The sequence below is a fragment of the Boleophthalmus pectinirostris genome, unplaced genomic scaffold (genome assembly GCF_026225935.1).
Source record: "Boleophthalmus pectinirostris isolate CB_2022bp ecotype Guang Dong unplaced genomic scaffold, ASM2622593v1 HiC_scaffold_20, whole genome shotgun sequence".
Classification (NCBI taxonomy): Eukaryota; Metazoa; Chordata; class Actinopteri; order Gobiiformes; family Gobiidae; genus Boleophthalmus; species Boleophthalmus pectinirostris.
Genome location: NW_026571153.1, coordinates 11,101,137 through 11,118,960, shown reverse-complemented (window position 1 = coordinate 11,118,960; position 17,824 = coordinate 11,101,137). Strand labels below are relative to the sequence as shown.

General features: G+C 37.3%; 1 protein-coding gene across 2 annotated transcripts in view; it reads right to left on the bottom strand.

Annotated features, from left to right (window-relative positions):
• Positions 1 to 17,384, bottom strand: part of LOC110170778 (phosphofurin acidic cluster sorting protein 1) — a 100,096-nt gene extending 82,712 nt beyond the window's left edge. For both annotated transcript variants that reach the window (XM_020936476.2, XM_055156714.1), the window contains exon 1: positions 16,841 to 17,384. In XM_020936476.2, coding sequence (XP_020792135.1) covers positions 16,841 to 16,995 — 155 coding nt within the window. In that variant the 5' untranslated portion in view covers positions 16,996 to 17,384. The remainder of the gene's footprint in view (positions 1 to 16,840) is intronic.
• Positions 17,385 to 17,824: the final 440 nt, after the last annotated feature.

Here is a 17,824-nt window from a genome sequence, read left to right as displayed (position 1 = left end):
AGCTTATAACTCAATCAAGACAACTACAGCCATTTCTTTGTCCTACGAAACAAGAAATTTCGTTAAGTCAATAGTGATGAGGGGGAAAGAAACAAAATCAGCAATCAGTAAAATGACAGAGAAAAGATGTAGCTAAAAAAAAAAAAAAAAAAAAAAGAAAGAACTGAAACTGAAACTGATACAAAATCAGGATGTTGGCAAGTCACTTGGTTTAATTAATATATCTGACCAAACTTTTAATCTAATTCTTTGTGTTTCAATACAAATTCAAGAAGAGAACAGCTTTGTATGATTTACCAACAAAAGTACTAGCCTAAAAAAAATAAATCGCATTACATGTAGCCTTTACAAAGAGTTATTTTGGCTTCAATTATAAATCAGGCGCGCTCATGTCATTTACAGGAAAATTACACAACCAGGTTTCCCACGAATTCTGCTTCCCTGTATCCTATTGTTCCTCCTTTCACAGAATTGGCTCTCAATCTATTCCCCAGCCTTGTCAACAGCGGAAAAATGAACTTTTTTATCTTGTCTTCGGTAACTCCACCACTGCACATTCGCAAATCAGGGTGCAGTGTTTGGGCTTTTTTGGGGGGTTGAAGAAATTATAAATAGTCGCTGAAAATCAAGAGAAATTCGGAGAAGGTTGTGGCATATCTCCAAAACAATTTCCTCACTGATTAACCAAAGCTAACCACTATGGGATGTAACGTGCAACAAATAAAATGGACAACCTCTCCCTGATTAATGAAACAGCCATGCCATCGCCATGCCAACACAAGTTACACCTGCAAGCAGCAATGAAGGGGCTTGACCACCATTAAACATGTTTTTCGGTAATGTAGCTTATTTATTTACCCAATAAAGTGTAGCCAAATAGATTTATTCTGAAATATGTCTGCACAAAATAAGCCACCTCTAGACTAGAATCAAGCAGTCTCTGAACTAGTAAGTAGATAATAAATCTGAAAACAAAATGAATAACTTGATATTAGTTTTAAAATCTTGGCCATCAGAGAAATTTACAGTGTAAACTTCAGTTATAGCCAGTTGGGAGTTTGAAATAGGCATGGAACAATATGAAAATTTTGTGTCACAATTATCATGGCCCAAATAATTGCAATAAATGATAATATCACAATAATTATAAGGTTGCTGACAGATATTATGGATATGAATAATAATATTTTTATGTTATGAATAAGTTCCTTATTTACAACCATATTTACAGCAACTTTTATATAATTGTACTTTGTTATCAGTGAACAGAGGTGGGACAAAGTCATGGTTTTGCTCAGTCTCAAGTCTTTGACCTCAAGTCCGAGTCAAAGATAAGGCAAGTCCAAGTCGAGTCTCGAGTCACTGGCCCATAAGTCCAAGTCAAGTCCAAGTCATCTGCTTTGATCTTAAACTCATTTCAAGTCTTTAAACCAAATTATAACTTTTTTTTTACAGTCTTAAGATAAACTACTTTAAAAAGTCATATATATATATATTTATATATGAGTATTTATTTAAGAGTTGTAGAAATGCAAATTTTTCCTTTTTAAATGTCTTCATGTTGTCTGTGCTGAAATGAATCATGGGATATGTAGTTCCTTATGTTTATTAACTATTCCTATTAAAGAATAATGCATTAAAGCAAAGGAACTTATAATTTCATATATTGTGACAGCTCTCAATATTATTGTGAGACTTTTGACGATACGATATCATGATATTTTGGTTATTGTTACATCCCTAGTTAGAACACAAAGTCTTCTCAAGTCACAGGGCTCAAGTCCAAGTTAAGTCCCAAGTCTTGGTCTATTTTATCAAGTCAAGTCTCAAGTCCTGAAAATAGTGGCTCAAGTCTGACTCAAGTCCAAGTCCCCACCTCTGTCAGTGAATATTCATTGTCTCATTCCTATTTTGAAAATCATTACTAAATCACTACTAAATCATAAATAATTAAAAGTCAAAAGCGTGATTAATCAGATTTTTTAATTTTATATTGACCATTTCAACAATTCTAATCCATTTTCTAGTAACCATAGCAACTCAAACCCTGCCATATTTTACACCTTATCTTTAAGAGGCAAGGCAATCCAAATCTGCGGCCCTTTGTGACCACTATAAGTACCAGCCGGCAGCATAAGAGAAAGCGTCGTAGCTCCTTAATGAACAGCCCTTCAGTCTGTTTACTTGTATTAGATAACCCATTTGTGAGTACTTTCCATTAGTTTGCCTGGAGCTAACAGGGCTAAAAGGGGGCGGCGGAGGAGATAATGTAACACGGTGTAGTCCCTCCATTGTGTCGCGGGGCAATTATAGCAAACAGCTAACAAATGCACAATGTATTATTCACTGCATCCTGTGTCCTCCTCTGTCTCTTTATGCTCACGGTGTTCATTACGTCGTCTCCGGACGCTGCTATATATTTTTAATGCAACGAGTACTGCAATTTTCACTCTCGCTCTGTATTTTTAGCTGCGTTTGGTTTGTGTGCGCTTTTAAAATGGACACAGCCAAACATGGGGTGGTGTTTTTTTATGTGTCACAAACAAGGACTCTGCTCTCTTGCTGTAAAGTAGAGGATGCAATTGTATTCGACACATTGAACTTACAACTAGATTTAATTGTATTATTTATTTTGATTATTATTATGTTATTTATATTTATGTATTTATTTATTTAGTTAATATTCAAGAAGAGTTCTGAGAATCTGACACTGTAGTATGAATGAAAAATCACTGAAATCATATTTGGGTACATTTTTGGAAGGCTATAAGGCTGGGTAATATGACAAAAATGTAACTGTGATTTGATTCCTGTGAAGATATTAGCAAAGATATTTTAATGTGGCTTGTATGCAATTTGAAAACATATATTGCTAAGATACTTAAACTATTCAGTCAGTTTTGTTCAACATATTCTATAAAGCTGCACGCCTGAACTTAAGATTTGGTATTTTATGGTATTTATATGTAAAAAGGCAAATTAAATGTATGATTTCCAAGTTTCATCTTTATGTAGATACTTTCTGTGCATTAATAGTTGTTTTTGCATGAACTCTCATGCAGGTGTGGTCTTGTGAGTGCACTTTGGGTCAGACAGATGCGTAATAGTTTTAAGAGCTTTTGCCAGGTCCCTTTTTCAGTCGAAGAATTGATCAGCAGGGCCTGTCTTTACTCAAGGTCAGTGTTTATTTATAAAGCAAGTTTAAAATACAGTCGGCCGAGAATTCTCCTGCCGTCTCAGGTGGAAGAGTATGAGTATGAGCTTTGCAGATTCCCTGAAGTCTTATGGTCTTGCGAGGAAACTACACATTAGTTTGTCAAATATGGTTTAAATTCTCCATTTTTGCCATAACACTGCAGTGAATGTGTGAAACAAACAAAGCGAGAATGAGGCAACACTGGAGTCAACGGGATTTGGAGTACTGTATAATTCATGAGGGGAGAAATACTCCAAGCAGGGACTCCCAGACTTCCTTCACCCTGGGCACTTCCTCCAGCTCCTCCGGGGGGACCCCAAGGAGTTCCCAGGCCAGCTGAGAGACATAGTCCCTCCAGCGCATTCTGGGTCTTCCTCAGGGCATCCCCAGAACACCTCCTGAGAGAGGTGCACAGGAGGCATCCGGAACAGATGCCCGAGTCACCTCAGCTGGTTCCTCTCAATGTGGGGGAGCAGCGGCTCTACTCGAAGTTCCTCCCGTGTGACTGAGCTCCTCACCCTATCTCTAAGGGAGCGCCCAGCCACTGTGGAGAAAAGAAGCAACTTGGATGAGCTGCGAAACATATTCAACCAAATAAACTTTTGTCCAGTCGACAAATTTAATTTCTCTTTTGCTTTGTGGAAAAAACTCATTTCGATCGCTTGTATCCGCGATCTCGTCCTTTCGGTCATTACCCAAAGCTCATGACCATAGGTGAGGGTAGGAACGTAGATTGACTGATAAATCGGGAATCATGAAGTCGCTGGGATGGAGATCGGCTCCTCCAAATCCGAGGCCATGGTTCTCATCCAAAAAAAAGGCTTGCCTCTGCGGGTGGGTGGAGAGTTCAAGAATCTCGGGGTCTTGTTCACGAGATAAATAGATACTAAGTTGAATGCCATATTATGGTATGTTCTAGGCAGAGCAAAAACACCTCTCTATGGAGCACAAACAAGTGGCAGACACTCCATTAGAAAAGTTACATAGTGCATCTTTAAATATACACACACGTTTTACTTTAAGATGCAGTGATTTACTGTAAGGGACAATTCATGGATTTCAGCTTCCTGTTATATGCAATGTTAATATTTAGTTTGAAATTGTTAATCGCTATGGCAATGGTCGAATTGCAACCAACAAACTATTATATATAAGGATTTAATCCAGGGTTTTCACATCTTTATTCATCCACCAACAGCAGCAGAAAAAGCATAAACTCTCTCTTCTAAGACTAAATAATTTGCGTGGGGAAAAAAATCAAATTGCATTTTTTAACAGCCTTGTGACAAGACAAGACTTGCGATTTATGTTTGAATAATAGGATTCTGTTTATATTTATACACGTCTTGGAGAAAAAGACAAAGTAATTTAACAATCACATTTCAGAACATGTTTGACCAGATCTAAACTACAGGGTTAGCACTTTTTTATGCAGACATGATATTTTGTAGTTCGTGGAGGAAATACCAGTACTTCAAAAACTGCAGCCTTTGCGACTTGCTAATAGCAACCATTTAAATTAGAGTTACGATTCAACTGCGATTAGTCTTGCAGCCCCACACTCCTCTCGCTTTAGTTTTCACCTCTTTTGCACTTGGATGTTCAAATCTTGTCTCTACAGCGGCGCTCATATCCATCATTGGCTCTGCTGTCTGGGACATCCCTCTGGCTCTGCTCCTCTCCCTCCTCTCGTCTCTTCTGTCTTTTTAATAATGTACGCTCTCTGACAGGGCTCATTCCTGGAATACCTGATGTGACACAGCAGCAGCAGCACTTCAGATTAGTCACATACGAACTGGAGTTTACCACTGTTCAAACATGAAACTTTGGGATTTCTACTCAAGAGACATTATTCTTACACTTACACTTATTATGGGGCTTCAAAAAGAACATTAGGATTTAAATAAGAAACTATACTTCAAACAATTACTTGCTTATTTTGTGTTGAAATCTAAAAATTAACTATTAACTATGCCAAACCCTATTAAAGAATGACAGAATTCCAAGAAAGAAAGCAGCGCATGAACAGCACATTTGCATTTACAATTTCCCTTATGACTTACTAAAGCATAATTCATTCATTCCAGAGCTTTATATCTTTCAGAACATAACGCTTTATTCTGTTTTTAAAGCCTTCTACAGTGTTACACTTTTTTTAAATCAACACTCAGATTGTTCCATAAACTAACCCCTCGAACACAAATACAGTCACTTTTTCTTAGTTCTTATTTTCATTTTTTTAAAGATACCAACTTTGTTTTGTTTTGTTTTTTTAATTTATGGTCGTACAAACTAATAATAATGTTAACAAAGCAAAGGTTTATTAATAAAGGTAATGTTAAAGAAAATGTTAAAGAAAAGCATGTGTTTAGTTACTAGTTTAGTTAATAGTCGTGGTTTACTTGTGAAGACAGTGGATCTAGTTTTGTAGGCAATTCTGTAAGATTTTCTGTAAGATTTTTTAATATTTTTTTTATTTTTTTTACCCCCATCCCACCAACTCCACCCTTAAAACCTTAAACCACAACCCCAAACTTCCACCAACCCACCCACTCAGGTTCTACATACACATTACAGGTTATATATAAACAACAATTTCCGTTGTACGTTTTTCCCTCCCAATTTATACGATTTGTACCAGTGCACTGCATAACAAATTTGGCATGTGCTTGTCTTCAGGGAGATGTTATGTCATCTTGCTTTTTTGTGTGTTTACTGCTAAAGCTTCCTTATTGTTAGTGAGAGCGTGACTCCACAGACCTGACCTGTAACTAGGACTGTAAATCGCACGCAAAGTCACACAGTCCACCCTTAAATAATAGTCTTAAAAGCAAACATGCAAATTAGGAGTCCGTGCAGTCCTACTTACTACAACCTGAGAGGAATCCCAAGTATTTGTCTGTTGCCGTCCTACTCGCTGGAGAGGGCTTACTCACTCCGCTGTGTACATATGCATGAGCGGAGGCACGTCATGTACTCAGAGGGCCGGGGATTGTTTGGTTTAACATAATGAGAGATTGGACTCCCGCTGGTGAACAAAGAAAACCAATCAACTCAGCAGGGAGACTGTGCCAAGCCATAGGTCCTATAGGTGAGCCTGTTTAATATGGAGGAGATGTAGTCCTGGTTTACTTCAGTGTTAATAAAGATGTAAATATGAGAGAGGAAAGCTGATTTGGTTACACTTAAAAGGCGATGTAATGCGATTATGACGAGGGCGCTAAGGAAATTGTTATATTAATTTCGAACATGCTCCTCCTATACATATTTATTAATTAACTATATCGAGATCAAGTTTGCGTAGTCTTAGCAAATCTTCCATATTTAAAAGGTGCACTGTGTAACTTTTCAACTGTGAGTCTGTCATCTTCATGTTTCTATGGATATGTCATTGCTGTGCTTAGAATGTTCCACATTATGACATTAAGCAGCTCTACCTTACATTTACTCAATTACAGGTGATTTATAGCTCAAAAATGCCTAAAAATACATGTATTCTGACTGTGATTGTGGGTCTCCTCTCCACAGATCTGACCTGTAATTTGGTCTTGTTTGGTCTTCATTAGGGGTGTAAGAAAAAGAAAATATAAAAATCAATTCAGAGATATATCGTGATACTTCATTTCACAATTCTCGAATTGATTCAAAATGGTTCAATTCAAATTGATTTTTAAAATATTTTTCACAAAAATTCATTAGTTCCATTCACTGTTCTCATGATTTTAAAAATTTTATAAATTATATTTCATGTTGTATGTTCTCTTGAAGGTGTAGTTGACTGTATTAGAAGTAATTATTGATAAATTGCACCATATCTGATGTAGTGTGTAGAAATTTGGGGGTCAACATGTAAAACTTACCTACAACCTTTATTTATTTTACAAAAAAGGGCCTTGAGAATTATCTCCAAGAGTCATTGTAGAAATCCATCCAACCCATTATTTGTTCAACTTAAAGTGTTGAAAATGCAGGATATTGTTGACTTAAGTATCCTCAAAGTCATGTATTAAGCAAAGTGTTACTTGTAAATATTCAACGTCTGAAAAAGAAAACTAAGTTGTTGTGCATAATAGTGAAGATTTCTGTTTGCAGTTGGTTAATAATTGAACTGAATAGAAATGTACTGATTTTAAAAGTTTAGTAACCATTGGTGTTGATGTTTTGTCTGAAAAAGGGAAAAGGGGGCAGAGAACATAAAATGACTCTGTTTTCTGCTCCTTTTCATTCATTTCTTGTTGATGTTGTGACACTGCTGATGTCTTTTTATACTTTATGAATGAAATAAACAAATAACTAAATAAATAAATCGCAATATATCATCCATTGTTTTAGTATCAGGATATATCGTGATATATTGAATCGTCAGACTCAAGGCAATGCACACCACTAGTCTCCATGATGATAAATAGGTTTAATGCCATACTGTGAAACATTCCAAACAAAGCAATAACATCTCCATGAAGAAAAGCACCTGACCGCAAAAGTTACACAATGCACCTTTAATGCACAAGTTTGGTCCTTGTTGATATAAAGGTCTACCACCTGCTTGACCTGGAATATGTCACAAGCATTAAACAAATATTGCTCAAAAATATCTCGAAAAGTATGTATTTTATCTGCGCGCTTGTGGTCACCTCTGCGTAGATCCAATGTTTAACTTGGCCTTGCTCCACATGATTGCTGCTGTATGTTTAATGCCATACTGTGGAATATTCTAGCCAAAGCAATAACATCTCCACGGAGACGAGAAAGTGCACAACCCTCCACCTGAAACGCTGCACAGGACAGACTTTAAAAATGTGCCCAATTTGTAGAGCATAAAATCCAGCGCAGAATTGATTCGTAGTCAAATAATCGTCCAACCTTGTTCAAAATGAGTTTCGTGTTGAGTCCGTTTACATAAGAGGGTATTGTTATTCTGTTTTTGAGCAGCTGAGGGTCACATGGTTTTAAATTCAGCCCCAGAATGAATGAACAAAAGCAATCACACTGAAAAACCTTCCATGTAACCCAGAAAAAAAAAGCAAAAGAATACCACAAATGTATTTTACTTATACTGAAATGTCTGAGATAAAGAAAAAATTCTCAAGAAGCTATTGTCCAAAACCATAAACATAATATACAACTAAGAATACATGAAATAAGAGTGTATTATGTTTTGTTGTTTTGTTGTATTGAAGAAAAAACTATAATACAGGCACAGAATAAATAGTCACTCAAACAAGGGCCAATTTCATGCACCAAAATCCAAACTAACAATGATTTCAGAAGCAACAGCAGCATGGTGTCAGATTTATTTGCCCTGCGGTACTTAAAAATAGAGAAGTAAAAATTAGTATTCTGGTGGGTATTAAAATTGTGTTGTTATATGGCAGCTGAAGAACTTTTCCAAAAAACATCCTTTTTCAAATTAACAGCACTTTGTAAAATAGTCATATAATCTAGTGGTGATAAACAATAATGCAAAAATCGGTCTGCCAGCTGCTTGTCTACACAGGTGCGATGTTTTTAATGTTATACTTAAAAGTTTCCAGAGTATGGCATTATACAAGCAGGAGAAACCCAGCCAAGTAACAGCACGGATCAGTGGAGATAACACAATAAGATACATGTTTTTCGAGGTACATTTGAGAAATAAAGATGTAATGGAGAATAGGGGTGTAATGATATCCAAGTCTCACGATACGATATTGTCACGGTATGATATTTATTGCGATATCATGGGAAATCTCATGATATGGTGGGGAGGCTCACGATTATTGATGTAACAATATCCAAATCTCTCGGTATATTTTCACGATATACATCTCACAGTACGATATTTAGTGCAATATTTTGTGGCTACTTTTTCCTCTTAAAATGCCTTGACAAGACTTAATCCAAAGAACTAAGACTTAAAAGTGCTTAGAACTGTTGTTTCTTCTTGTAGTCTGCACTGAAATGGAGCAAAGGATGTAGTTCCCTCTGTTTTTTTAGCTATTGCTGCACCATAACTCTTAATTTAAGCAAAGAGACTTGTAATTCGATAAATTGTGATGGTCCATGATATTATTGTGAGAACTTTGACGATACGATATCACAATATATCGGTTCCCTAATGGAGAATAATAATAGCATCTCCATGGCAACAAGAAGCTGGTGGATGCTACTCCAGAAATGTTAGAGTAGTAGTAGTTTTAATGCCGCCTTCTCTTGTGCTTGGTACTTGGGGAAAACAGACGTCTACCTTGAGAAAGTGCACTGGAAAGGCCAATCAAATTCAGAAACACAAACTCGGGCTAGTTCAGCTGGATTTACGTCACAGGAAAAATGTCAGCGCACACAGTAAACGGGGAGAACCGTCTTTTCCTCATTTTGATATGTTAAGGTGTGTTTGGGCAGAGAAAGTGTCTTCTAAACACTCTGTAATGACATTTAGACTTTTCTTTCACATCATTTGACAGTAGACATAAATTTTTGTCTGAACATGTAACAGTCAAACTGCCATAATGCAGTCGCCGACAGCTGACAATTTATTAGCAGGAGCTGGCGATACCTGACGTTAATTACCTCAGGGTTCAGTCAGAGAGGGTTGAGTTCTTTGAGATTCAGATGTCGCCCTATTGAGTAATAATGTGCTTCTACATACTGTATATAGGATTCATGAGGTTACAAAATAAACATTAAACTTTCTCGGGCATCTATATTTTCCCCCAACTGTTGCAATGGAACGCATTTACAACAGATGTCGGAAGAACTGACTTGGATTTATCGACTACTGACATTTAAAAGAGTACGGCTTAAAAACATGACACAGCCTATATGAAATGAAAACCTGTACAAAGATAATTTACAGTGCTATTAATGTTGTCATGATGTGAAAATTTCAAAACATGATTTTGATACTAAGAAACAGACTTGATACTCAAAACAGATTCCAATACCAGAATGATAAAAAAGCTCTTTCTTTAGACAAAAGAGTGTAATTTTCAACATTAAATTGTACTATAATATATCGCCATGTATCTGTGTAGTATATAAAGTTAATTTCTGTCCTGTGAATGTGACTTTAGTATCAATACATGCTCAATACGAGTATGTTAGTATCTGATTTTCAATACTTTTGACAACTCTAAGTACTATATAATCGAATATTTGACTCACTCTATGGTCTAATAGAAATCAAATATACTGCAGTGCATAGACAGCTATCAAAACCACAGCAAAAAGCTATAAAACATAGTATTTTCACAGAGTAAGTGCAGAGGATTCCCCAGCATTCAAAGCCCTGGTTCAGACGAGTAAAAGAGAGCTAATGACTGCTGTATTTCACCATTGAAAAGGGCAGGAAGTTCCAGCACGGACTTGACCTTAGGGGCTCTGGACTGTTATGGCAATAAGAGGAAGGGAGGAGCTCGGACTAAAAATGGATTTTTAAACATTTACCGAATCAGACATTTGTGAAAAAAAAAAGTCATAGTTATGGCTGCTTAATTATGGGTAAATGAAATCAATGTTATTTGGTTAAAAATTTAAATCTGGATCATTTGAAACAGCAAACTGATTAACCTGAGTGCTGAATGTTATATATTTAGTCGTACTGTTTTGTAATTCAGCGTCACTGTAGATTAGATGAGCTCAGATTTTTGTTGACAATTACACTGTTTTTTATTTAGTTGGAAGAGATAACTCAAATCATGATTCAAATTCTGCTTTTTACAGAACGCTGGCTACATTTTCTTAAGTTGTTTGGATCCAATTTTCCATGACATTTTGCAATTTTACCAGTCATAGACACATCAGAAAAGTGTTTTATTCAAGCAGACTAAAATAACATTCCCTAATTCATGCTTCTCACATAAAAATGCACAAATGTTGAAGCCGTTGAGTGCTATATTCATCAAACCATATCACAAATTCACAAAAATTACACAATTTAGCCCCATCTCAAAATAACTCTGCACCTATAATGTTGTAGTGTGTGCCAGTAATTACAGGTTTAGCTTGAAATTTTTTTTTAAAAGTACACAGCTTTTCCAGTGGAAGCTGTTTGTCCACAATATGATGTTAAACTCAGTTTACACGAAGACAAGCTGTTCACCGGGCTGTGTTGCAGGTCAGATCTGTGGAGAGGTGAGCCCTGTTACAGTAAGAATGTGTGTTTTAAGCTATTTTCGTTCCACTCAAAACACCTGTTATTGAATAATTGTATGATACATTTAATGCCATACTGCTGAACATTCCAGACAAAGCAATAGCATCGCGATGGAAACGAGTATCATTAAGAACTTGCAGATACGATACATTTTTCATACAGTGCACTATCGATTAGGGGTGTAACAATAACCAAAATATCATGATATCGTATCGTCAGAAGTCTCTCAATAATATCATGGACCATCACAATATATCAAGTTTCTTTGCTTAAATTAAGAGTTATGGTGCAGCAATAGCTAAAAAAAGACAGAGGGAACTACATAGACCATGATCCTTTGCTCCATTTCAGTGTAGACTAATGAAGAAATAACAGTTCTAAGCACTTTTAAGTCTTAGTTCTTTGGATTAAGTCTTGTTAAGGCATTTTAAGAGGAAAAAGTAGCATATTATTAACACTTTTGTTGAATACAAAATATCGCAATAAATATACTGTGAGATGTATATTGTGAAAATATTGAAGCCGAGAGATTTGGATATTGTTACATTTCTAATCGTGAGTGTCCCCACCATATCATGAACTTTCCCATGATATCGCAATAAATATTGTACCGTGAGGTTCATACCGTGACAATATTGCATTGTGAGACTTGGATATCGTTACACCCTTACTATTGATTCAGTACAACCGGATATGATATATTTCAAACCAATTCGATACGGTTCAGTGAAAAACAAAAATCATGTTTGTGATACTACAGGTCGACTAAGTCCACTAAGTTTGTGCAAAGTTAATATGAGAAACACCTATTTTACTAATCAAAACAGTGAAAATGGCAACACAGCTGTGGCTATTGCACAAAATAATTTAGTAAAATACACCTAAAATACTCTTGGTGATATATCGATACAGCAACCCACAATATCGATACTGTATCATCGAATTAAACAATATGATTTTTTGACCTTTCAGTATTTTTGCACACCCCTAGAAATGAGCAAGTGAAAAACGCCACCAGAAAAGCTGCATAGTGCACCATTAATCTCTAAATAAATGTTGGGAGTAAACAAGTCAACAAGTTAATGCCTCTATAAAAAGAGCTTGTTATTTTCTAGCATTTCCTTCTTTTTCCTGATATTACCTCTTTTACACAATATTTCCTGTGTACTTGGATATGTTTGGCATTTAAGTTGCGGTTTCTGGACAAATTGGTGGAGGGAGAAACCCGATGTGCATATTTGTACCTGCCAGGGCAAGTGCAACACGGAGCAGCGTAAATAACAAACCAAGTGGCATTCTGGGTAGACAGGAAGAGGTTAGGGCTATGACACCTCTGCAGACCCGGTGCGTGGGCCTCTGCGAAGGAACAGGCAGCGGCTACTCTCTGTGTCAACAACAACAAGAAGAGCTCTGGGTTTTTCTGGGGACTTTTTATAAAGCTTTAATGTCACACTTGGAGTAGTGGTTAACAAGTAGACAACAGTGCAGAAGTTATTTTAGAGGTTTGCAAAAGTTTGAACTGAGAATCATGTCTAAACAAGTTTCTAAAAGAGCTGATTAGTACTTCATATTGTGACCTATATTTCTCAAGTTAAACCCAGTGCTTTTATTGCTACTACAACTACTATTACTGTTGATGTAAGATTGCATGACTATAATTAGAAACTTGCTGATCCTGCTTCTTAATCTGTTGTTATTTTTGTTTTATTGTGCTGCAGCCAGAAAGTATTAATTTAGAAGCTGATGATTTTTTTCCCACAATTCAAAACAATAGTAATATATTCAAAAAAATTATTAAAGTTTAACCAAATGTGAATATATGATCACAGAATTTACCAGATTTTACATAAGCTTCAATGCAGACATGTCAAACTCAGACCCGGGGACCAAATTTGGCCCAGGATACAATTATATTTTGCCCACGAGATAATATCAAATATGTATTAGAGCTGCCCGCCGGCTACAGAGACATTATTTATTTAAAATGTTGTTATTATTTTATATTGTGCTTGTTCTGGATTCAATGTTTAAGCAAAACTACTGTTAAACATTTATTTTAATAAGAAAAGGTTTAACATATCTCGAGAAAACATGCAGATGGTGTTGAAATTTTTTAATAAATATTTAGTTTGGCCCACGACTTAGTCCCAGTTTTTAATTTTGGCCCTCCGTGAATTTGAGTTTGACACCCCTGCTTCAATGCAGTCTGTATGTTTACTATTTTTCTCTTTAAAAACATGCATAAAATGAAACAGGGAAACTTTGATCCCTTTTCCCCCACAAGCACTGACCTCCGATCCTGGCTAAATTAATAAATTGTGATCAAACTCAACTGCGAGCATTATATCAAAAAGAAAGCGTCTGTGTTTGTTTCTATACAGTACTTGAAGACAATATAAGTGGGTTGGAGGAACAGGGGCCATAGCTGCTGTAGCATGACTCAAACGCTGCAGGCACTTTGGGGAATGGCACATTATTTGACTCCAGCAGAATCCTGTTTAAATGTAGATGACAGCTCCAGCACTTCTCCCCTCTCTTTACCGCTTTCTCCTTCTCGCCATCCCTCTTTTTCTTCTCTAGCTTTGTTGAGTTCCTCTCTCTCTCTCTCTCTCTCTCTCTCTCTGTTGCAGCAAATGCAGTGAAATGTAAGGTATTTGACGAATCATAAGGTGCATTTGAAAAATCAGAAAAGGCATTTTTACTTCAGAGTCTATCCAATACGCAGCGATTTGCATACATACATGATACAGCAAATGTTTAAGCAAGACAAACAGAATAAAACTGTAGCTTGTCCTTGTCCCCAAAAATAAAAAAGCAAACAGAATTTTTAAAATAATATTACGTAATACGCATAGCAATGAATTATTTCGCTGTAGAGAGTTTGTTCACGACAGCGGCGGCTTCTGACATAAAACGTGGACACATATAAACGCTATCAGTAAGTTTGCATTTTGACGCGTGCCAAAACTGAGGAGGACAAATTAGGAAGGGCATATGTTGAGTACACACAGGAGCATCCAAAATATGAATTGAAACATGAACTGAACAAGAGTCACATCAATTTCAGAACATGTTTGAACAGATCTAAACCACAAGCACAAGACAGATTTTGTCTGAGGACATTATTACTTTAATGAATGAATGAATTACGTAATTATTCACAAGTGCACCCTTTGTGATTTGATAACACTGTGCCAACTCAGATTCCTAATTCGATAGGACTGTGATATATTGAGCAGTCCCTTTCTCAGGTTATTGTAAATAGCTGCAAACTAGACAAGCCATTAAGTCTAAAAACGCTTGGATGTTTTATTCATGTCCCGAACAGGCACAGGGCTCCACTCTACACCACAAACATTTAAAGTAAAAAAAACACAGAGCATGTATCCTGTGGCTTTGCTCTCCAGCCCTGTAAAGCCCATAAGTATTTGAGAATATAGTATTAGGCTGACACCATGTGAGCGCGGTGTGACCATGGCTCTTAGCTGCACATACACTCACCACTAACTACTGAAAAGAATAACCCACATCCGAGGTACACACAAAAAACACTGTACTAGCAAATCAAGAAACATTTACTTTAAAAATAGAACAGCTTTGCTCTGTATCTTAGTTTAACTGTACTGTAAACCTAAAACGCTGAAGTGAAACAAAACAGGATCATCTTAGAGCTCACAAATGGATAAAGACAGCACATTGCACAATATTGAATCAACTATAATATGACAAAAATATGAAAAAAAACCCCACTAGACTGGATTGACTACATCACACTAAATATCTGTCTATTACATAATTATTATAGGTTTATATCCATGTTATACCCAAGACTTTTGATGCAGACCAAACTTAAGTAGTTCTTTTCATTATGATGTTGCTCAATCAGGGCCAAGAATATAAAAATTGCCCAACATTTTCACAAAACGTTCTTAGGATTTGTCTGCACTTGTTGTGGTTTTGCAGAAGGTAAAAACACAAACCACAAGGAATGTCTTTAAATTGCCTATTTACGCAGGATGTGCTCCACTGTGTTTGTAAACTCCATACACCTCCACTAACATTTGGATGGATTTCAGACGTGCAAATGCCAATCTCTATAGAACAAACTGTAGCTTTTAACTTGAAAATTACCACTTCTTGACCTCACAAAGTAGAATAGAACATTTTGTGCTTTGGAGATGTAGATAAACTAATAATGAAGGGTTAATCAAACATGGGTGAATGAAAAAAAAAATAATTTGAGTATGTTTTTGGGGAGGCAAGAGCATTATAACATCATCTGCAGCTCACAAGAGTCAGTCTTGCGTAATATTGGACCCTAAGTGAAAAACATCATTACTTTGGCTTTTCTTTTTGCCCTTTAGAATTCTGATTACCTAAATGAATTTACTGATGGAGGATTGGAAGTGACACGTTTTAGCAAGAAAAATTATTTGTTTATATTGGTTTTGCTGTTAGGAATAACCAGATTTTGGAGCGTAAATTTACCCTTCCACTAGAATATAACCTGGTCTTTGTCTGTTTAAGTCTAGACACTATTGTTAGAGTTGACCATGGCCAGAAGCAACATGTCGTATGCATTTTTGTTTTCATCTTCTATCCTCCAACCCTCCACATGACAGGAATAGTCTACAAATACATGTTTTTAACCACACAATCAATTCACTAGAGGCACGTTCTCATTACTCCGTTAACCCATGACCTTGACTGCACCGCAATCACCTGTTCATCTCATCTCATAAGTGACATCTGCAAAACAAAAATGACAGTTCTATCAGAGAATAATGATCATATTGTGGCCTCTGCGTTGGCATGTGTGACTGCCTGGCGGTGCTTTGTGTGCAGACCGGCGTTGACTAATTCACACGCGCACAATAAGACGCCTACTTGGATGTCTTGGTTGGGGATTGCGCTCGTGGTGGATAAAGTGTCGCGATTACGAGTCTGACGACCTTGGAGCCTCGAACGCGCAACGCACACTTTCACTTGACTTGTCACAGAAATGGACTATTACATCGCTGACTGGCTGCACTCAACACAATGTCAAACAGAGAATGAATTGATATTGATAGTAACAAGTAACCCAGCGCGTAAAATCATAATTAACCCACAACCATGATCCAATAAAAGCACTTTTAATAGACATGAATAAGGAAAATTACAAGAAAAGCAACAGATACCACTAAACTTGCGTATTTCTGCTACAGACAAACGCCAAAAAGGACAAAAACAATAGTATTTGGCACATTTTCGTTTACCACATTGGGTCAAATTGAAATGCCCTATGTAACCCAGAAATCTATATCCAATTAAGCAAACTAATCCCAGCTATAATGTCAACAGCAAATTATATTCATGAGGTGATAATGAGCGAGCATCGTTGCTGGTTAGACCCCAGGGGCGCTTTTGTATTCCCCTGCGTAAACACAAACCATTTCCGAGACGCACAAAACATGAAAACGACAAGTCATGGTTCCTCTTTTCGTTTAGAGCCCAATTACTTGACGTACCTCGGGACACAGCTGGGCGAAGAGCGATCCACCTCCCAGGTAGCGAACAGGTTCATGTGCACCGGGCGGTTGGAGGAGATGCTGACCGGCTTGGAGGGCTGCATGTGCGGCGAAGGGACACCCCCAGTCCGCGGGAGCCCTCCTCGCTCCGACATGCTGGAGGCTGAAGATTGGCGAAGCTAGCAGCACGGAAACCCCGGCTTATCCACGCTTCTCCCTTGCGTAGATTTGCTTTCCCAGTCTCTTCTCTCCTTCTTCTTTCTGTTGTCTTAATAATAGTCAGTCAGTATCCAGCCTGCTCCACAAATGCGTGATCCTGCGCTTCCTCTGCAAAAGTTGAAACGCTAATAGCCACGTGAAAGTGCACACATTGCGGTAGGTTTTTTGGCTAAAATGCGCCGCGAATCCCACCGCTTCTACAGTCTCATCTGTGCCCCAAAAGCCTCAACTTGGTGTCGGCTCGGTGCTCCTGTGTGCTCGGCGTGTTGGTGGTGTTTATCGTTTGGAGGAAGCGGAAATTTCTCTGGCTGTAGTCGCGCAGTGAGCTACGCCTCTTGTGTTGGAGGGACGTAACGCGCGCGGCGCAGAGGCCAAGCGCGGGCCAATGAGGAGGCGAGGTGCTGCTGCTGTGTTTCTTCAAATCCAGGTGCATATTTAATTGATTTACGGGGTGATGTTACTCTTCAAGGCACGTTTTACGTTTTAATCAACACTGCATCCTTTCATAGGCTCAGATGATACGCTCGTTTACTTGTTTTTTTGTAACAGTAACCGAAATATCATGATATCGTATCGTCAAAGTTTTCACAATAATATCGTGGACCATCACAATATATCGAATAACAAGTCTCTTTGCTTAAATTAAGAGTTATGGTGCAGCAATAGCTAAAAAAAAAAAAAAAAGACAGAGAACTACATAGACCATGATCCTTTGCTTCATTTTAGTGTAGACTACGTGAAGAAATAACAGTTCTTAGCACTTTT